The sequence below is a fragment of the Hetaerina americana genome, unplaced genomic scaffold, assembly GCF_022747635.1.
Source record: "Hetaerina americana unplaced genomic scaffold, ioHetAmer1.1.p SCAF_2, whole genome shotgun sequence".
Lineage (NCBI taxonomy): Eukaryota > Metazoa > Arthropoda > Insecta > Odonata > Calopterygidae > Hetaerina > Hetaerina americana.
This window is the reverse complement of record NW_027286763.1, coordinates 23,533,284-23,555,171: the sequence shown is the minus strand read 5'-3', so window position 1 is coordinate 23,555,171 and position 21,888 is coordinate 23,533,284. Positions and strand designations below refer to the sequence as shown.

At 37.7% G+C, this 21,888-nt stretch overlaps 1 protein-coding gene across 1 annotated transcript in view; it reads left to right on the top strand.

Moving 5' to 3' along the window:
• The window catches only part of spri (Src homology 2 domain-containing protein sprint), a gene marked incomplete at its 5' end in the record, with an annotated part of 140,996 nt that extends 119,333 nt beyond the window's left edge, over positions 1–21,663 (top strand). Inside the window, 6 exons of the mRNA XM_071584839.1 lie at positions 8,108–8,430; positions 10,112–10,303; positions 11,525–11,656; positions 14,452–14,793; positions 16,981–17,173; positions 20,518–21,663. Of these exons, the coding sequence (XP_071440940.1) occupies positions 8,108–8,430; positions 10,112–10,303; positions 11,525–11,656; positions 14,452–14,793; positions 16,981–17,173; positions 20,518–20,654 (1,319 nt within the window). The remainder of the gene's footprint in view (positions 1–8,107; positions 8,431–10,111; positions 10,304–11,524; positions 11,657–14,451; positions 14,794–16,980; positions 17,174–20,517) is intronic.
• Positions 21,664–21,888: the final 225 nt, after the last annotated feature.

The window sequence follows — 21,888 nt, the reverse complement described above, 5'->3', positions numbered from 1 at the left end:
TGTGGATTAGGCTCATACATGATGAAGTTGTATTAGGAGGAATCATGCGATGATTTTTAAAGCAAGTGATTCATTTTGGGGTAGGTTATTGGATGGAGGGATTGCACTTTAAGGATTGTAGGGAGAGTGTTGGATATTTTATGAAGAGCATGGGTTTAATGAATATTTATACAAGATAGTTGGAAAGGAGTAGTAGCTTGGGTTTGTAAGGTGAGGGGGAGAATATTTCATTAATGGAGCGGTAATTGTCAAAGAGTTTGGGAGATTATTTTGTGAATTCCCTAATGGATGCAATCACAGGTTAGGTCAGAGTTTTAAGACATGGGTGACAATATGCACATGGTTGATTCTGTGGGTAGGTTCAACTGAGGGGCCTTTTTCTCAAAATGTGTTTTTTCTCATCCAGAAGAGTAGTAAAGAGTAACCTCCTCATGGTCTGTCTCCCCATCGAGAGGCGAATTCGTTTCACCTCCACAAAGAGAGTATTATTCTTCTTCATTTGATGAAGATCTCATGATTGTCAGAACATGAAAGTATGTGTGTCTATCTCACATATATATATATATATATATATATATATATATATATATATATATATATATATATATATAGACACACACACACACATTCAAACACATAATCCCGCCTTGTGGCGAACAAATATTCATTCAGATGGAAGTAGATATAAGATAAAGGGATGGGGACACATAAAGAACGAACAAGGAGAGGTGGAGAAGGCGGAATCGAGTAGATCACAAGCCAAAAAATGTTTCCTTGACTGGGAATTGAACACCGGATCTTTTGACTTGCCGGGCCGATGCCTTGATCTAACCACTTGAGCAAACGACGAAACGTCAGTTACAAAGAAATCTGTGGGGGGGTTTATGGAACCAAGTGTCCCGATTCCTTGGCCAAGAGATGGTGTTAGGGAGCTGTTTCACCCACCAAAGAAGAAATAGAAAACACACAGGGAGAAAGGATAGTAGTAGAGCAATCATACAACATCATAAAGGATAGTAGTAAAGGAATCATACAACATCATAAAGGATAGGAACAGTGCGTTTCGTGGCATGCATAGCCAGAAGAAAGATAGCTCAAGTGGTTAGCCAATCGGCCATGCAAGTCGAAAGATCCGGTGTTCAAGTCCCGGTCAAGGTAACATTTTTGCGCTTGTGATTTGCTCGATTCTGCCTTCCCCACCTCTCCTGTGTTTGTCTTTTATATGTGTTGCGATCCCTTTTCCTTATGTCTATTTCCATGTCAATGAATATATATATATATATATATATATATATATATATATATATATATATATATATATATATATATATATATATATATATATATATATATATATTTTTCCCTCAAGAGTAGTTCGCTATTAGTTTTTTATTCAATGATTTTTTTTATTTGGCGTTGAAAAATACGCTTGCACCTTTTGTGATAATTTCGTTCTCTTGCGAAGGTGGAGATATCGTGTTAATTCTTGGGAAATAGTGATAGGCCTTTAGAATGTAAGACAGTGTTAGGCTGGATAGAGCGTTGATTTTTTCGAGCTGCTCTACTGGAAATTTTTTGTACGCGCTAACTACCGCTCCTTGGCGGGCAACGTCCACGTCTGACGACGGGTCCCAAGTAACCCATATCGTATTTCGAGAGCATGACGAAACAAGTGAGGTGGACGAAGCAGAGGTGAATAATGCGTGATTTCTCGTCTCATTTCCCATCACTCACCCCCCGACGACGCGGATGCGAATGATGAGAAACTCCTTGAAATCCGGAACACGTCACCGCCTTCGGAAGCGTTTGCGTCGTATTTCTTTCCCAAGCATTGCTCCATTAAACGCGAACGGCTCCAGGCCAAGGTTGCGGTCGAGAAGTTCCAGTCTGCAGTTCACAATTGTTCACCAATCCGTCCATCCCACCGCTAAGCCTCGGCGGAGGGAATTAATACTATCCCGCCCTCTTACTGGTCTGCCGTTCGCTGATCTGCACGCCGTTTCACGACGCGTGTGTATTTTTCTGGAAATGCCAATTCCTTAATGTGTACGCGATACAAATATTGAACATTCAAGAGGTTGCGCTAACCTAACCCACTAGTTGAATTCTGGAAATACGGTATTTCCAGTGATTTCAGAAGAAATCCAAATGGATAATTTTCGATTGTAACCCACGGCGAAAGATCGAGAGAACGAAATCCAATGCACATGCATTATACACCTATATTGCGATCAACTTCCCATACACTTTCACCGCGAATTATGAAAAATGTGACGTATTCTATACGGATGGTATGAGGTAGATAAAAGAGGTGGATGCTCACGAGATAAAAACGCGTACAAGTCATGACTTAATGTATTCATTTGAATTCAGCATGTAGTTTATTTTTTACCCTATTTATTTTGTACCCTCAAATAGGCGAGAGTTGATTGGAAGAACCTTGAGTATCATGGTAAAAAGGCAATGGAAAAATTATACGAAGCATAAGTATTGTATGGCGCGGAAACCCCCCGCCACACGCCCTTGCGGCGGCTAGCGGGGTGTTATGTAGATTATGTAGATGAAAATTGGTCGTTGAAGAAAGAGGACAAGTGAGCCTGGATTGAAGGTTTTAAGACGTGGATGTGCAGACGATGGATAAAGTAAAATGGACGGAAAGGATAAAAAAATAATTCCTAAGCCTGGTTGCGGGGAAGAGATTCGGTTGGGAGAAATTCGAAGAAGGGAGAAGTGGATGCAGGACATATCAAGTGGGCATGGTAGATTACTGATTTAAAGCATGTAAAATAAATAGTAGACAACAGTAATGACACGCTTGGTGTAACCATTTTCCATGCCTGGGTGTAGCAAGTTCTTGCTTCGAATATCGGTCTTAACTATCACCCTCCGGCTACTCCGTAATGGTCCCAAAGTTTTTCCGTATCTCTAGTGATGCTTGATTGAATATCAACCGCAACATTTATTTCGTTTCGCTTCGGCGCATCCCCGAGCAGTCGGGCGCATTCGACGCTCGCGTTCTGACCTCGTGCGCGAGGATCAGTGCCCCCGGCTTCAAATCCACACAGACGCACGCACATGGAAACGAGCGCTAATGGCTGTGACTGCACCTTCCGAAAGACTCAACTGTTCTGTCCGTCCGCGAGAATGGATTCATCTGCGGGTCTCACATTCACCCTCTGCTAGCCGGGAGGATGGGGAGGGCGCGGGTTCCGGGGCGAAGGGCGACGTTGGGTCTTCGGAATCGTTGGCCGGACGGGGACGGGACACCTCCCTCTACCTTCCCGTCTCTAAGAGAACTTACCATTCACAATCGACAGATGTAAACAAAATGGACAAGGGTATGGTGTTTTATGACCAAGAATTGGAGATTTTATTACTATATAATAGTAATATAAGTATTATAGTGTAAAATATATGACTATATCGTATTAATGTATTTTATTACTACATAGTAGTCATCACTGTTCGCCTCTTATCCTATAAGTCGGGAGGGGCAGGGTTAGGAAGAGGAAGGAGTAAGACTGTTGTAAAAATGTCCATTATAACCCGCCAATATAAGGAAAAGGGTGTCCAATATAAGGAAAAGGGATGAACTGGAGATCGGAGTGAAGATCGGGGCAGGGAGATTCAGGAAATCATATTTTCTCATGATCAAGCATTAGTTAGCCTGCTAAAGGGCTACAATTATCGTTTAGCACATTTTTTGTGTGTTTTGAAGTATGGGATGAGAATCAATGTTAGCAAAGTTAATTTTATGATGTTTTCGAGAAAGAGGAAAGCCAAGTTAAACATTAAAATAGGAGCTCATTAAATAGAGCTGGCGGAACAGTTTACCTATATCGTAAATGGTTTGGACAAAAATGGTCAAGTAGTAGTAGGGACATAAGAAGGAAAATTCCGTTAGGCAAAGAAGCTTTCCCAAGGAGGATGGAATTTATGAAAGGGAAGTTGAGTAATGGCATTAAGAAAAGACAAAGTGTGTCTTTGACTTTGATATGAAGAGCGGTTTTGTATGTTGCGGGCTGTCGAGGCCCAGGCGATAGACGTCTTTTGAAATGAGGTTGTGGAGTAGGATGGAAAAGATAAAATGGACGAATAGGAAAACAAACGAAGACATACGAGGCATGGTGGAGAAAGAGAGGAATCCAGATGAGCCAGGAAAGGTAAGGTGGATGCAGGGTATTTTGATTGATGATGGCATGTTAAAGACTGTTCAAGGGCAAGCAAGTTAGGGGTAGGAAAAGAACAGGCAATTGGACGAAGTGCGGGAACGCCAGAAGTATGCGGATATGAAGAATGGTTTAGTGTATTGTAGGATGTCATGCAGTTTTGTTCGGAGAGGCTCAGGAATTTAGTGCTCAGTATGTGCCCACACACTATTTCACCTAGAATAGCAAATAATAGTAATTATCTTTGAAGCCAAATCATTCTCTACTACGTCCACCCCAATAGCGTACGTAAATCAGATAGTATGTCTACTATTCCAGAAAAAACAATTATGTACATTTACCCTACAAATATGAAGTTTCATTGCCATTTAGCTTAATAAACCATTTTAAAAGTTCAAAATTTATAAGATACGCACTGTTTCTACTGCCGTCCAAGATTCATCGCGCGTTTTTCACTTGCTCTTTTAAATCCTGGAGAGGGCTGCATTTAGTAACGGATGGCAATGTAAGAGGAAGTGGGAACATTCGTAAATCGGTAACGTTGGTAGTGATGAGCGATGGCATGTTGTAAACGAGGCACAAAAGTGACCCGAGCGGTCGCAACACTCCCCCGCCCACCTTCGCCCCTCCACCTCCGCTACGGCCCAGCGTTGTCGCCGGTGGGGGCGATACCGAGTGTCTTTGGTGCGGGCGGAGATAAGGCGCGGGAGGGAGAAGACCACGTGACAGGGATTCGAGTTGCTCCGCCCCGGGGGATGGACCACCACAGTCGGCCGGTGTCTTTTGCCCCGCGAGGGTCGCTTCGAAGCAGCTTCCGTTGCACCTCGGCAACCATGGGCCTCGGCGCCACCAACGCTCGGCTCCTCTCGCGCCTCTTCCGTTGGCTCCGAGGGGCGGTGAGGAAGGCCGCTGAGGTGCTCTCTGCCGTCGCCCTCCGGTGCTGCTGCTGCTGCTGCTCTCCCCGCCGCCTCTCCGGCAGAGACTCATGTGAGGAATACGCATCACTCGCGCGCACACGGCCTGTTCCCTTCTGGGGTAGGCTCACTAAACCCTGATATGCCCATTCCGTCCCACCCGGCGTTGGAAGTCCGCTCTTAATCCATTCCAGTGTGCCGACGCATAATTTTTCGGATGACTTGGCAGTCCAGTTGGCGAGGTGACGCGAGGGTCTCCGATTCGAATCTTGGCGTTGCTTCCGGAGAGGCAAAATTAAGATCAATGCTCAGTGAGTTTTTTTGTGCACTTGAACTCTGTGGGCAAACACTCATAAATATCAAATGTACTTGACGATCTCGGTGAATTTTACCATCGCCCATCGACTATGACCATGGGGGTTGATGAGTGTGAAGGTGGAGCAGTTGTGCTGTTGTGCTGTCCTCTGCCCAACCCCCATTCTGGAGGGCCAACTCCTGCTCATCCTGAATGTTTTTTTCCTAAACACTCTCTTTCCTCCTTTGCCTGGTAGGACCTGAGGTTTCTTTGGAGAAATAAGTGTTTATTTTCAGTATTTTATTTCAAAGCATGGACATTCCTCTATTTGCCTACATAATTGCCATTTCCATGGGCGAATTTTTGTAGGTGCTGGGGCAGTTTTTGTATGCCCATGTCATACCAGATCGCCACCATGAGGTTAAGGAAACATTGAACCTCATCTTTTACCTTGTCAACGTCACTGAAGTGCCTTCTGGCCCAATGTTCAACTCGGGAAACAAGTGGTAGTCACTGATTACCAAGTCCGGACTACAGGCTGAGTGTGTGATTGATGTTCTATCCGAACTCGCGCAGGAGGGTGAGGATTTGATGGGCAAAATTAGCAGTGAGCATTGCGGTGAAGAAAGCTTACAAACCCTTGCTCTATATTCCTTAACAATTCCCCATTTCATTCCTAAAACACGGCTACCATAATTTTGCTGGCAGGCTGTGTTTTTTTGAATTTTCATGACTTGGGTGGAGAAGACTGCCACCACTCACGTGATTGCTGTTTGGCCTCAGGTGTAAAGTGAAACACTCAGGTTTCTTCACTCATAACAAGCAACAATGACAAGGTGAAAGATGAGGTCCAATGCTTCCTCAACATGTCCGAGGGCTGCAATGATATGGGCATAAAAATACTGCCCCAGCACGTACAGAACTGCATTGACCTAAATAGCTATTATGTACCTAAATAGTGGAGTCTTCATGCTTTAAAATTATATGTGATTGATTGAAAACAAACATTCCCTAGTTTTTCTTTTGAAATTACCATTGTATAATTATTTTCTTGTTTATTTTTATTTGCTTGTTTATAATTACTTTCTGCTTAAAGGGCATATCATGCCAATTTAAAAAAAATGGTAACAGATTGCATCAAGAACTTTCATGAATTAAATGGCTTGATAAGCTCCTGTTTACACGTAAATTCCTCTCATCCAAGTTGTTTTCAGGTGGTGTTTCATTCATGCAACATTAGGGTAGTCCTTAATTTTCAAACTCCAAATTTCTTTCAGGGCACCCCCTGAACGCGATGTATTTTATTGGTAAATCAATTGTGGCAAACATTATTATCCTCATTATTAACCTCATGGCACTTAAAACTTTTCTATTTTCACATGTTTGTCATTTTTGCTCTTTCATAATGAAAACGATTGTCACCTTTTGGTTGACAACCTTGCATTCTAACTTCCACAACTAACCGTTCTGAGGCCTGTACAAAATTCAAATAAGTCATCTAACCCTCCAGTCTACTCCTATCTTGTGCAAAATTTTCATCAAATTTTCCCAGTTTACTCTGACAATGTCTTCCCATTATCCACAAAGCATACAAATACATCCTGGCTGTATTCTTTATGCTCCTTTCAGCAAGTGACCTCCTCACTGAATTAGAGTCACTTGTACCCATCCATTTTCCAAACATGGATAAATACATGCAGGGAAAATTGAAGTGTGGAAAATAGAAGATAAGAGGTAGAATGGCTCAAAACACTGATGCAGTAAGGCAGTCTTTTTTTGCTATCTCCTCGACATTCTGTGTGCAAGCTACCTTTGGAATTTCTGATTGCTCTGTGAGGTGAATTCTTCATAATGACCTCCACTTTCATCCTTGCATGTTGGCTGTGGAGCAAGAACTCACTGTACATGATTATGCTGCTCGGCAAAATGTACATGAAGAGTTCCTTGATACTGCCTGATGACTTGATTGTGTTTTATGGTGATGAGGCTCATTTTCATCTTTCTGGATACATGCATAAGAAAAACATGCACTACTGGAGTGACAACAATCCCAGAGCACTTAATTCTTTTATTGTCAACTTATAATTGTTTGGTTTGCACTGTCAAGTATAGGGAATATCGAGTCCTATATTTTTAAAAAATGGGAATGCAGTTATAGTGGATTTTGATCTCTATGTAAACATGAAAGAAGATTTCTCCTGGCAAATCTTGATGAAGTGGATGTTGGGAATGTGAGGTTTTAGCAGGATTGAGCCACATCACATGTGGCATGAACCACATGGAGGGTTTTGCAGGTACACTTCCCCAGGCACTCCCCTTCCGACTTTTTATGGAGGTATCTCAAATTCGTCATGTACATCAATCATCCAGGGATCCTTACTCAACTGAGGAGTAATATATTCCAAGCAATACCCTTTGCTACACTAAAAAGAGTCTACCAAAACTTATCGGATACAATTTTCAAAATATAGTGTAATCTAAAATATCCAAGGTTTTAGAATAATGAGGAAAAATTAATAAAATGATTACTGTAACATTTTCTGTTTTATTTACCCTTCATATCAGCAAGTTATGCTGCCTTACCCGCTACAAAAAAATATGTATATTTATAAAATTTTAACTTTTTTGCAGTGCATCTGTGAGTTTACCTTGCGATAACTGTGGTTGGACCACACAGTTTGAATTTGTCCACTCTTTGACGCCTCCTTCTCTTGTTTCCATTCTTGCAGCACCACCCACAGGGCACCACCGAACCCTCCGAGGTGGTGGGGCCAGCATTGTTGGTGGGTGCATTGGATGGGGTGCAGGAGGTGCAGCAGGTGGTGCTGGTGGTGCCTCTATTCGTGCATATGCCCTACATCTGGCAGCTGATTCAAGCACAACTTTTGCTCAGAACATTGAAAACTTCATCTCGTGCACGAGGGAGAGCAGAGAGACCAGTCCGCAGATAGTCATGCGCAATATGAGACAGTTCATGTCAGGCATGAAAAACTACCTTGTCAAGCATGGGGAGAGAGAGTTTGAGAAGGAAGTGGAAAAGGAGAGGCTCAAGGTCAGTTGTGTGTCTGCATTCACCTGCTGCAGCTTTGGTTTAATTGGTTGTCAGAACTTAGATTTATATCCTTGAAATAGTTAAGAGTTTTTATGCATATTTTAGAATGCAACTGCTAATTGTCATGCATGCAATTGTATTTGAATGCTGAATTGTACATATTTATATACGTGTATTACAGCTCTACAGCAAAATGTATGTGCTTCAAAGTAATACTTGAATATAATATATTTTTTAAGGATTACATTTATTCCATTTAAATCAGTGTAATAATGACTTCAATTGCATGTTCTCATAACCCAGAATCCATGTCAAATGTCATCATCTGAGGGAAATGATTAGTCAATTATTATAACATATTTTCCAGCTTTTATGCTTAGCAAAGTTTTAATATTTATATTAATTATTTCAATTCATTAAAAATAGTTTTCTTCTGGTTAATTGGTTATAAATGTGTGCGTTAATCAATTTTTAAAATGGTCATTGGACCAATTATGTGTCAGCACACTACTTTTACCTGGTTGATGTGTCATGGTTGTGTTAAAATTAAAACCTAAATTAAGAACAAAGCTATTATGTGACTTAATTAAAGAAATAAATTTGTATCACATATTTCAGAATAGAATTAACAATGGAAAGTATCAGTTATCTTAGATTGACTTAGATTGCCATAACTGTGAAACAACAGAGATGGAAATGAAATAGTAACTCAATGTTCTTCATTTTCTGGGCCCCTTGTTGCCTTTGAGTATTATTTAAAGTCAACAAGTGTGTTATTGGTAAAGAATAACAATCTTTCCTAGACCAATGCCTTAAATGAGGGATTGTAAGTCCAGCTAAATTTAACAAATAACTTAACTAAGTATTTTTCCTACAAACCTCAATTTTACATGATTGTTGAATGAGTATTTTTTTCTCTGGTCCTCTTAAAAATATAAATTCAAGGCTTCACTGTCCAAGTTTTAGTTTGTCCCAGAAATGAGTTCTCAAATGTTTTTGTAAGGGTATTTGACTCCTTGTTATAATCGGAATGTGGTGCCGAAAATATATTTTCAAAGGTTTTGAAAATCAAGCAAGGAAGTCAAGCTCTTCAGCAAATATAAGAGTTTTACCTAAAGTATACAGTCCATTCAAGTAAATTCAAAAGCCGGTCAAGTTTTAGCATATATTTTAATGGAATAGCCTTCTCGTTGCTTCAAATTGTTTCGAATCCTAAAAACTGGGAAAAGACAATGTAATTTTTATGGAGTTGTTCAGTGATTTATAGAAACATTATAACCAGTTCATTGTCAATTTGGAATTTAATTCTAAATGTAGGGGGCAATTAGGCAGCATAACACAACCCAAATTAGATATTTGAGCTAACATAAATCAATTTATTCACTGGAGAAAAGGCAATTGTAATCATAGCATGTAAGAAAACACGATTTAAGTCACTTTTGAATTAATCATTTTTGGGGTTATTGTCATTACTCATTGACCGCATTAATTTGTGGCAATCAAAATTGTCCCAATTTTTTAAATAAGAACATTATGTCATGTTGAAATGCAAAAGATTTCCCTTGATTGAATTTACAGAGCAAGGCAAAGTTGGCATTTCACCTTCAAAAAGGTGATGGGTTTTATGAGAGTGGGTATAATATTCTCTATCAAGTAATTCTCTATCTTCTTGTCTGTGCAGCTCAAGGCAAATGAGTTTCTAAACTTGGATGCCATTCTGGAGGGAGTTATGCACCGTCTGGTGGTCAGGCCTCTCCGCCAGCACCTCTACTGCCTTTTTGTTGACGAGTACACTCGAAGTGGGGCGATTCAGCTGCTGGCAGAGAACATCCAGTTTGCTCGTTCAAAAGCACCCAATGAACTTGGAATAAGGGTAAGAGGGTCTTTCAAATAGTCCTTAGTCTTAAATATCCTGAAAATTGGAGATTCATGAATATGCTTCAACTATTTAGTCATAGAGGATACTTTTTTAAATTATACTCCTTATTGTTTATTTTGGTGACAGTTTTAGGTAACATTTGTTGTAATTTTTATAACTATATACCTTATATACTTGTATATCAGTCAGCCCCTGAATTTTTACTGAAAATGGCCATATTTTTACATACCTCATGAGGAGTCAACCCTAGTTTTTTCATAATTATTAAATGCTATTCAGTTAGTTCTAGTGGATTTATTTTAATTATAAATCATAAAATTTGTTTAATATAAATTCTTTAGTAGGAAGGGCTTAAAGAGGTTTAATTTAACATTTTCAGCATCTCATTTGAGTCGCAGAAGTTAAAAACTTGAACATACTATTTGAGATATATGACATAATGATAATATTGTTACATTCTTCATATGCTAGAAATTTGGTCACAGTTAATATCTTTATTTTCTTGATAATTCAATATATTTTATGCCAACATACTATTGGACACTTAATCCAATGCTATACTGTATTATTCATATGTATACTGTATATTAATGATAGGGAATCTACCAATTAAGGTAGGTTTTTGATGGACACATGCTGCCAAATGGCACAGTGATAAATCCCTTATCTCTCTAAACAAATCACCTACCAGCATCCAACCTTACAATAAGCCCCTCTTCAAATCTGCATACTTCCTTCTTCCCTTCATTCCGTCCAACATCCATATCCTATTAATGTCCCTTTGTTGCTAGCCCATCATTTCTGCTGTCTTTAGATTTCTCCCAACAGTCCCCCCTCCTCCCCCACCATTACTAGCACATCCTCATTAGTTTTCCTTTCTATCTAATTAACCTTTCCAATCCTTCCCCACACATGTATCTCAAAATCCTCCAATCTATGCCTGTCATCCTGCTTCAAGAACCATATTTCCATGCCAAACAAAAACCTTGCTCCATGTCAAAGTTTTGACAAGCCTTTCCTTGGTATACTTATCAACATCCCTGTCATCAATTCCTCCCCCTTGTGAAAGTCTCTTTGACTAACGCACTTCTTCTTCTAAAATGTGATTACTTAAATAAGTTTGTACTAAAATCAGCAAATTGGCTAATATGCTAAAAATTTAATTTTCAGTTGGAATACTCCAGTTTAAAGTATTGTCACTCTTTTTTATTGCAGCCCCGAATATGTCTTCCAAGTGAACAGTCTCTGGAAAGAATTTGCCAGTGCCTGCAAAGGTTACAAGAAGTTGACTCACCTCTTGAAAAGTTGGAACACTTATTGTGTTGCATATCTGCTATTTTTAATGCTGTGAGTGGAATAAGTGATTATTTCTATATTTTAAATTATTTAAAACAGTGAAATAATTATAACTTCATGTTATTACATATGTTGTTGTAATATCTATGTTGTAGTGGTAGTCCAGTAGTTAGAGCATGGAGGCCTGTGTTTGATTCCAGATGATGTCTTTGAGCAAACTCAGTTTCAGCCAAGCTATGTGATTCTTTGGGTATCAAATATTCCTGGGAAACTGCAAAAAAAAACTGGAGAAAGGAACTGTATCCCTACCCTAATACAGTCCTAATAAAGATCCCTAATCCTGGTGTGTGATATTCACATGGCTTGGTATTAGGTAGGCTTTACCGTCACCCAGTAAAAGTCATTGGGTTGATTACTGTGGTTTTTTAATACACACCTATTACCAATCCATTACTTACACAATAATATTTTTCCCATAGTTTCAGTTAATTTACTGCCCACAATGACCTGATGCAGTTAGTCTTTTTTTCCAGTTCCCCTAAATATACCTATTCTAATAGGTTTATTTTTATACATAGACCTATTAGAATAGGTATTAGAATAGGTCTATTAATAAAAACATTCATGACATACTCTCAACCTAATACAACTGTACTACAACCATTTTCATGACTAATTGCTATAATTAAATACTTTTTGCAGTACTTTAGGCATTTGTATATTAGAAGTTATCAGATTAATTTATATTTTGCCCATAGGTTATTAACTTAGGCTAGGGCAGACTTAATCTTTGGTCTTTTGTTAAAAATACCGCCAAACCATTTGATTTTGGTTGCCAAAACATGATAGGACCATTATTTGTATGGTTTGAAACAAGGAACTGATGGCAAAGCGTGCTAACAAGGAAAGCATACCACCAAGGAACATCCTAAGTATGGCCACTGTAGTCCATTATGTTCTTCTGGAACTGATACAAGCATCCTTTCACATTCTGAATTAGCTTCCTCAATTACACATTATTTGAATTCAAACAAACTGCAGAAGATGCTACCACAGAAACCCTCAACGAAGTCATTTGCTGTTGTGCATTACAATGCAACAATTTCAAAGTGCAAAAATCATTCGCCCTGACCAGGATTCCAACCTGGATCCCCTGATGTCAGGTCAAATACCTCAGCCAGTCAAGCCATTGAGGTGTCATTTTACAGTCCAAAATGTTAGGGGCTTTAAAGGAACAAGATTATCATTATTTATGCACTCTTGGTTATCAAAACGAATTAGGGATTCTTATTGCTTCACTTTTTGGAATTTGGAGTTCATACCATTTCACTATACAAGAAATTGGAATCGTTTAATCATTGTGCCATCATGCCAATGGGCTTGGAAAGAATTAACCTACTTTATTGATTGTGTTTTTATAACATTGTAATCAGTCATTCAGTTCCTTCTTAACTGCAGATTTTATGTTTTCCCATGATTCATGACATTTTCTCCAAAATTTGATTAGTTAAAAAATAAATTCCTGTATTTAATGGTAATGCATTACGTAATATATCACTATCATATTGAGAAAAGTGTATTTGAAATATTTAAATAGCTGTGATTCAAATTATTTCCATATAAAACAATTGTGTATAATAGTAAATGCCCATGTAAAATTAAGCAGATGCCATGAAGATATTCAATCAAATGCTGTAATGTCATTTATCAAACAACCTTTTAGCCATAAATGTGAAAAGCTTTAAGTTGCTGTGAATACCTATGCTGTTACTCTGTGGCAATCTTTCTCTTTTATTTCTCACACCTGATTCACACAGCTGTGCCTTTCACATTTTTAGTCTTTTCACCATTGTTTTGACAAGTGCAGAATTACTCAGGACAAATGGTGAGGATACATGATTTTAAATGCCAAACATGTGTGAGAAAATAATTGTCAGTAGACAATAAAATCATATTGTGGAAATAGTTTATGCACTCATGTGTCCCTGAATATATGTTCTAAATTCAGCATTGATCACAATGAAAAAGTCTCATAAAATCTATTTGAATTACACCCCAAATAAACTTTCCTAATTTAAGTGCATTTGTGCATTGAATAACCTATGTTTGATGAACTTGAGAAACTATGGAAGATATGGTTTCAAACTTAGAGAGCATTAAGCATACAGTTAGTGGGTTTTTTTAAAAAGGAAATGCATGAATTGTTGCAGCAAGATTAGGTAATAACTTTGAGGCATTAATTGGCCGCGTGTGCCATTTCAAAGTTCAATAGAAAATTATCTATAAAGCCACCTGTGGTGAATCTGTTTGTATGGATCCTTAAACAATTTCTCACTGGAAGTGTGTAGCTCTGTATATCTTGTTAATGGCTATACTCTTCTATTTCTATCCTCTACTTATGTATATTATATTGTGTATGTGCTCACCGCTGTTGTTATGAATTTCTTTCTCAACAATAATTTCACTTGCTTATTGCATGAAAACAATGACATAGACATGCATACATGGCTTATTTTTTCAAAGAACTTATTTAAATTTCTTTTTATAATAGTAATTTTTACTGTGATTATGTTAGCATTTGTTTTGTTTATTTATTTTTTATGGTTTAGTGGGTCATCGTTTCTAAGATAAATTAAATAAAACTGTGGAAAGTTTGGTTATGATATAGCTTTTATTCCCTTTGAATTACAATTTCCCTTGAATCCAATTTTCTGTGATTTGCATATTTTTTCCTTCGTTGCCCTCAGTTGTATAAATAAGGAGTTTCATTGTAGTTTTAAGTTGATTCCACTGTCACTGCACTGCCAGAATCCTTTTAATCCTTCATCATTCCTCTCTCACTGTAGGTGAAAGGATCGTCGACTGCCAACGGACAATCTCGAGGTGGTCTAACCCTCGGAGCGGATGACCTACTCCCTCTCCTCGTGTGGGTCCTTGTCCGCTCCGGGATGGTGGGTGCAGAGATAGAGGCAGAGTATATGTTTGGCCTCCTGCATCCCGCCTTGCTGTCAGCCGGTGAAGGAGCCTACTACTTAACTACTCTGTCATCAGCAGTTCATGTGCTCAAGAGCTTCCGAGCTTTCTCTGAGGCTGGTGGCATTTGTGGGAGTGGTGGGCCGATGGGAATTAGTGGCCAGGATGGTGGTTTGTGTCAAACCGGAATGGCTCTTCCCCTGTGCACCCTTGATGTAAGTGGGTTTGATGTGTGACCAGGCAATTCCTTGGCTACATCTAAATTATATATATTTTCCTGAAAATAATATAAAGATGAAAGCAAAACTGCAGGCTATAAGCAGTTTCATTTTTCATCCATCACTTTCATTTTGGCTGCTAAAATATTAAAGTTCCTATTCATTAACCTTTGTTTTTATACACATTTAGAGAAAACAGTGTTAAGCAATAGAGCTTTAATATTTCCTAAAAAAATCCTGAATAAATGTTAAATGTATACGCTGTAGTGCATTTAGTTTCATCTAATCATGTGGTACTGCTGTGAAACTCATTAGCATTGGGCTAGGAGAGATGTGACACCCTGCTCAAACATTGCATTTCTCATGATAAACTCTGGTTCTACATTCACATTACCATAGGTAGTATGTAGCAGTAGTTTTTAGGAGACGCTACCGACAGCTAAGGTAATTTGTGCCATAGGGGATGGATAGGAAAGGATGAAGGGTAGAGAGAAACCTGGCGTCAGCTATGCCTACTCTTAACTAAAGGTGCCAAGGGGTCCGCAGCATATCATCCCATCCAACGGATGGCGTACTCACTCGAAGTGCCCTCCACAAAGCACCTCAAGTAGGGATCGGGACACCACTAAAAAATATATGTTGCCGCCGGGATTCGAATCCTGGCCACTCTGTGTGGGAAGCCAGTACTTAAGCTACCACAACATCAATGCATAATACATTCCTTTCTATTTGGTCTACATTTGGTGTGCTTTTACGCATGGAAACTAAGTGCTGCATAACATGTTAAATTAGGGTAACCGCATGGGATCAAAAGAGTCAAAGATTGTCATGCACTATCACATTGAAACTTGGGGAGTCATGAATTATGCTTCAGAACATGGAGACAGGGCAGCTGAAAGGCACACTGACTGAGAAGATGATATGAGAATGGAGGTAGCAGAAAATTGATTTAGTGAATGCATTAGGGATGGAATATAATGAATGGGATAGGATTAAAAAAACTTAATGTTCATGTGCTCCTAAATGTCCAAAGCTCAAGGAACATGTCAATAACTGGATAAAACACTGGAAGAACAGGATTATTGTTTCAGTTGAAGTGAGAAAATAAACAATGGGTAAATCAGTTTCCAATTTTTCTGGGACAACGTTATGTGCGAAGTATTCACCAAGGAAATGGTCTTTGCAGTCATACCAGACTGGAAGAGTACAAAAACTGCCAGTGAAATATGAAAGAAAGGTCTGTATTCCACTGTGAAAATACTTGCAATAACTGCGATATGATTTTAGCAGCAGTGATGATGAATTTCTGGGGTTATGCAATCAATAAATGTTTATATAGTTGCTAATTTTTAATAAAATAATTCTTTTTTCTTCCTATAAAGTTTTAGCATTCAAATACTTTTTGGTCGGGTCCAAGAACTTTTTGTAAATTCTAGCCTGAAAAATCATATTGCATCTTATGGACCAGGAAATATGGTGTAAATACGGTGCTATATATTCTTCTCTTCGTTGCATTTCAGAATTTTAATAAAATTACAATCATGAAGATGATTAAATGCTTTGAAACATTAATATACTCTTCTTTTTAACATTCATGTTTGAAATATCTCAGCACTCTAAAAAGTATTTAATTTTGATCACAAAATAAAAAGTTTTTGATTATATTAAATGTTTTCAATTAAAATTTTTCTACTATCTGCACTCTCCCATTATCATTGCCCGCGTACCCACAGTTCTAATAATTCCATATTTTCCTTTAAGGCAAGCAAATTCACAGTTTCTAATTTACAGCAAATTAGTTTCCTAGTTGTAGTCACCTGTAATTTTAAACTATTTTGATTTATACAAATTGAATTTGTGAATATCACATCCATTAAGCATTGCATTGCAATGAGTTCATAGCAGTATGAGTCCCATGCAGGCAGGCAGGAGAGGAGATTGGTTGCAATTTCAGGATTGCTGGTATTTTTTCATTGGCCTCTCTTTCAATGTTATAAGAGCCAATGATATTGAGGATTTCTCAATCTTGCCCATTGGATACTACCCTAAAATAAGTGATTAACAAGATATGGATGTGCACTCTGAGGTTCAAATGTGTATTTATCATTGCCCTCGTATTAATTTAGATTGTATTTTCTACATTCAGACTAGATAACATTAGTATTCCTATCTACTCATTCTTAGGCTGGTCCTCTATCAGAATTTAGAGCTGTACTTCGAATAGTCGTTCCTGATGAGGCAGCTGGATCCCTGGCCACTAAGACCCTTCCTGTACGGCCAAATATGACAGCCCGAGATGTCTGTAGAATTGCAGCACACAAAGCCAGAGTCACTAATCCACAAGACTATGGTTTATTCAAGCTTGTCGATGGGGAAGGTAAGATTATTGCTGCAGATAATTATTCAGAATACATTATGATCACCTTGTTATAACTTTTAATGTTTTTGATGCTGGTTATGATATGGATTTAATGTTTGTTATTCAGTGTAATAATAGTTCAGTCACTCCCAATCAGTCAGGGTTTTGCTTGGTTGTTATGTATTGTTACGCATTTGTGCTGCAACAGTCAAATATGTTTTATACTAAACTTCAACTGCCAAAATACTCTAGTAACTGAACTTTTCAGGTACAGATCATAAAAATAATTAAGTGTTGTTTTTTTAGAATAATTTTATAACTTTTCATTCTGTGTGTATAACTTTGATTTGCCATGCAACTGAAATGATTCTCAGGATCATCAACAAAAGGATGGAGAGCAGGACAAATGATTACTTAGGAGTTGATCAGTTTGGGTTAAGGAAGGGGAGAGGCGCATGCAATGTCATTGCAGAAATGAGATCACTAATCGAGAGGAATATAGAATACAAAAAGGACATATTTGCCTGATTCGTAGATTTAGAGAAAGCATTTCATAGAGTAAATTAGGAAAAACTAATGAATATGTTGCAGAAAATAAGAATAGATTGGAGGGATAAGAGGCTAATCTTCAACCTGCACATCTCAGACTACTCGGGTGTGAGTGGGGGAGAGGATCTGCATAGGAGGTGTTGGGAAGGGGAGTAAAGCAAGGATGTCCTTATCACTTGAGCTGTTCAATCTATATGTGGAGGAAATGATTAAATAGGCATAGGGAGAACTGGAGATAGGAATGAAAGTCAGAGGGGAATATATAAAATCAGTTAGGTTTGCTCATGGCCAAGCTCTAGTTTGTCAGTCAGCCAAGGGATTGCAAGCATTTCTTAGTTTATTGAAAATTCAGTATGATAGATATGGGATGAGAATCAATACGAATAAAACAAAGGTTATTCGGTGTTCCAGAAAGAAAAAGATTTAGTTTAGCATTAAAATAGGAGGACACAAGGAAGAACCAGAGGAACAGTTTACTTATCTCGGAAGTGTTTTGGACCAAAATGGTCCAAGTAGTAGGGATGTAAGGAGAGGGCATTGAAGCAGGATGATAGATATAGATTGGAGGCTTTTGAAATGTGGGTGCAAAGAATGATGAAGAAACTGAAGTGGACAGAAAGGAAAAATGAGGAAATATGGTGGGGGAGGAGGGGGGATTGTTGGGAGAAATTATTAGGAGGCAGGAAAAGTGGATGAATAGTATATTGATCAGCTGTGGGATGTTGAAGACTGTAATATAGGGGAGAATATTAGGCAAACAAGGCAAGGGCAGGAATAGGATTGGGATGTTGGATAGGAAGTATACAGAGATGAAGAAGGACCTATTGTCAAGGTTATATCATGCCCACATGAAATGGCATCAATGGCTATTCTGTAAAAGTCACCATACCATTCCTGGATTCTATCTTAGTGTTAATTACCTAGGCTGTGGCATAATGGCAGTGTGAAAGAGCATCTGCAAATACATTGATCTGTGATATTTATAGTGAAGCCTGTGTTTGCATTATTAGAATTTATATTTTGCTGCAAGTTACAACATTAAATCACATCCCATCAAATTTCCTATTTTTCCAATATATATGGAACCTCTCATTGACAAGATTTAATTTTCACACTATGTGCTGGATTAAAAAAAAATAACATTCTTAAACAATTTCTCATTTAGGTTAGCCTTTGCAAAAAACTCTTTTGGGCTTCATTTCATGTATATGCACCTGTGAACTACAAGTACTCATAATCTCTCTAATCAGTCTGCTAAGACAAGATTCATGCTATGTAATAAATATTTTGTATGATTAAGAGTTAGTTATGTAATTTATTCATTTTAAGAACACCTAAGGGAGACTATTTATATCGTACATAAGTTGAAATTATGAGGGATGGAAATAGCTTTAACCCAAACATATATAAGAATGGAGAACACAAGAACTAATGACTGACAACTGGGTTAATTTGTACTGCCTTGATGCTACAGTTATAGCAGTGATGGGCTCCTAAATAATGAAAAATATTGAAACTTAAGACAAATTCCAAGAAACTGCGGGAGATGCCGCAACAGTAACTTTTAATGAGTCATCCGCTAATATGCATTTCAAAAAGTCTTCAAAATTTCAGAGATTAAGAAAATGCATTGATAGCTAAACTGGCTAAAGCACTGGCAAGACATCAAGGGTTCGAATCCCGGTCAAGGCAAACAATTTTTAAACTCAGTAATTGTTGCATTCAAACTTTCTTTATTGCATCAAAACTACACTGAATCAAAAATAATTTTATTTTCTTCAAAAAATTTTTGAGTTGGACAGCTGATTGCACTAATCTAATGGTGAAGTAGCTCAGATTTTCTGGTTTTAAGTTTTCCTCATTTACTTGGAAGTATAAATTTTATCCTGCTTGACATTGGAAAGACAAGGCAAAAAAAGAAAATTTTCAATTGAGGGCAAAATAAAAGTTCTGGAGCAAGTTGATTCTAATGCTGGAATCTGTATTGATCTGGTGGAGCATCTTATATTACAAGCATTTCACGGAATTCAATGGTGAAAAATTGAGATTAGATTCTGAAATATGTAAACCAATTTGGACATTTCATAATCATGTATACCAGGCTGCTTTCTTTCTGGGGTTCCTTGAAAAGCAGAAATAAGGGGTTTTGTTGTATGTTAACTATGACAGACAAGGCGAATATGAGGTATACAGCTAATACCAGTGAACCCATTAATTCCCTCTCTGAAGTTATTCTCAGTGAACATAAGCAACCAATGCCTTCTGCTTTTTCAAATTGCATGGAACTAATTTCAGCCAATGGCATTCATTAAAGGAAAATGTTTTTCTCTTTGAAACTGAATGGTATTTGGAGCCCTTCCCATTTCGATTAAGAACATTGGTTTGATTTTGCTGTTTAAATTCCCTGCAGTCTGTGTACACTTGTATAGAATAACATAGTATAAAACTTTAAACAAGAAGCCATGATTTTGGCATCCAAAATCATTTAGAGTGGGTTTTGGAATATAATGGCAGCAGAGTGAGCAATGCAATCAGGTGCTTGATAAGTTACCTGGGCAAGCATTCATGTTTTTCTAGGTGCTGCCATCTGCTAAATTTGGAGGAGATGTGGTGAGAGTATAATTCCAAGTAGGAATTACAAAGGCAATTAAAAACAATTGGGTATTTTACAATTTTTGTGTAGTTTCACTTTCAAATATTTTTATCCTCACTTTTTAGCATTTTGGTTATCATTAAATATGGAAACTGTATGAGTTACCATTGTAGCATTATTCAAGGATTTTATTTGGTATTTTATTTTCTCTATCCCACAGAAACTCTACTCTGTGACTTAGAATGTCCACAAGAAGTAAGAGCATTGGTAACTCAGCAGGGAAAACACTGTGTGTTTGCATACAAGCGAATCGATGCGAAAATTGCTTGGCCAAGGACTGCTTCACCCCCTAAATAAGTGATCTAGGTAAGTATTTGTGTGACACTTTGAATGGTTACTGTGAGGAACACTGAATTATCTCATCCAAGATAGGGTGAAGAGCTGCTCTGTGCAAAAAGTTTCTAATGTTCCAGTGGTGTGTCGACAGCTTTTGTATAAAGGAAGCATGTCTACTATGCTTTCAATGTGTCAATGCAAATGTTACTTAGGTATGTGATTATGCATTTCCCGTTTAACAGTCTTCAGAATGAGAAGACTCTTCAAGGAAGCCATATGAGGTGTAAGTGTGCCAGCAAGCATTTTGTGAACAGATGAATCAACTATTTTTATACAGTTATATGGCTTTGCGGATACGATTCAAAGATAATGCAGATCTGTACAGTAAAATGTTTTGTATTTATATATATTTCTGTGAATGTGCTTATAAAATTTTTATCCAGAATATTTATTTTTTGTTTGTTTACAATGGTGCTTGATGTTTCATTTTTTAAAAAATCTGAAGAAAGAAATAATTTTTCCTCATAAATTTTCAGAAAAGCAAAGTAGTTAATGAATGATGTGCTTGTTTCCTTAATGTGTACCCTTACCATTTAAATGTTCAGGGGCCTTAACTAAACATTCTCAAATAAACCTCTAAGTGAATAATGTCTAAAAACTTAAAATAATTTTAGTACGAATACATGATGAACAATAACCATGTTAAAACTAAAATTAAAAAAAGTAAAATGGCTTTTATTAACCAGTCCCTTAATGACAGAAAATATTTCCCTTAATTGTGATAAAAATCTTTCCATTTCCATCTATATTGCTCTCTCATTGTAGTCGTATCACATTACTAATGCTAGTCATGACACAGCTGATTGAAAAATCAAAAATGGCTGTAAGGTAGTTTTTCTACCACTTATATTTGTAGGGTTTTGTACTACTGTATTATAATATGTAAATCACACATTACTTTCCATTGTAACAGCATTTGCTAATGGCACATCTGTACATGAAAAGAAAATTAAACTTCTGCAAATTTTTATATTCTTTGTTTTATTTGTTTGGCAAATAATTATTTCTGAAAAGCTAGGTGTATTTAAGGTAGATTTTGGATGGACACAGACTTCCCATTGATACATTTTCTAGCTTTGACTAACAAAACACAAGCCACACCACCATAAACTTCTAAAATTCTGCACTATTCTGTCCTTTCACTAGTATAAACATTCTCCCACTACCTTGATTGCCTAACACTATTCCCTCTCAC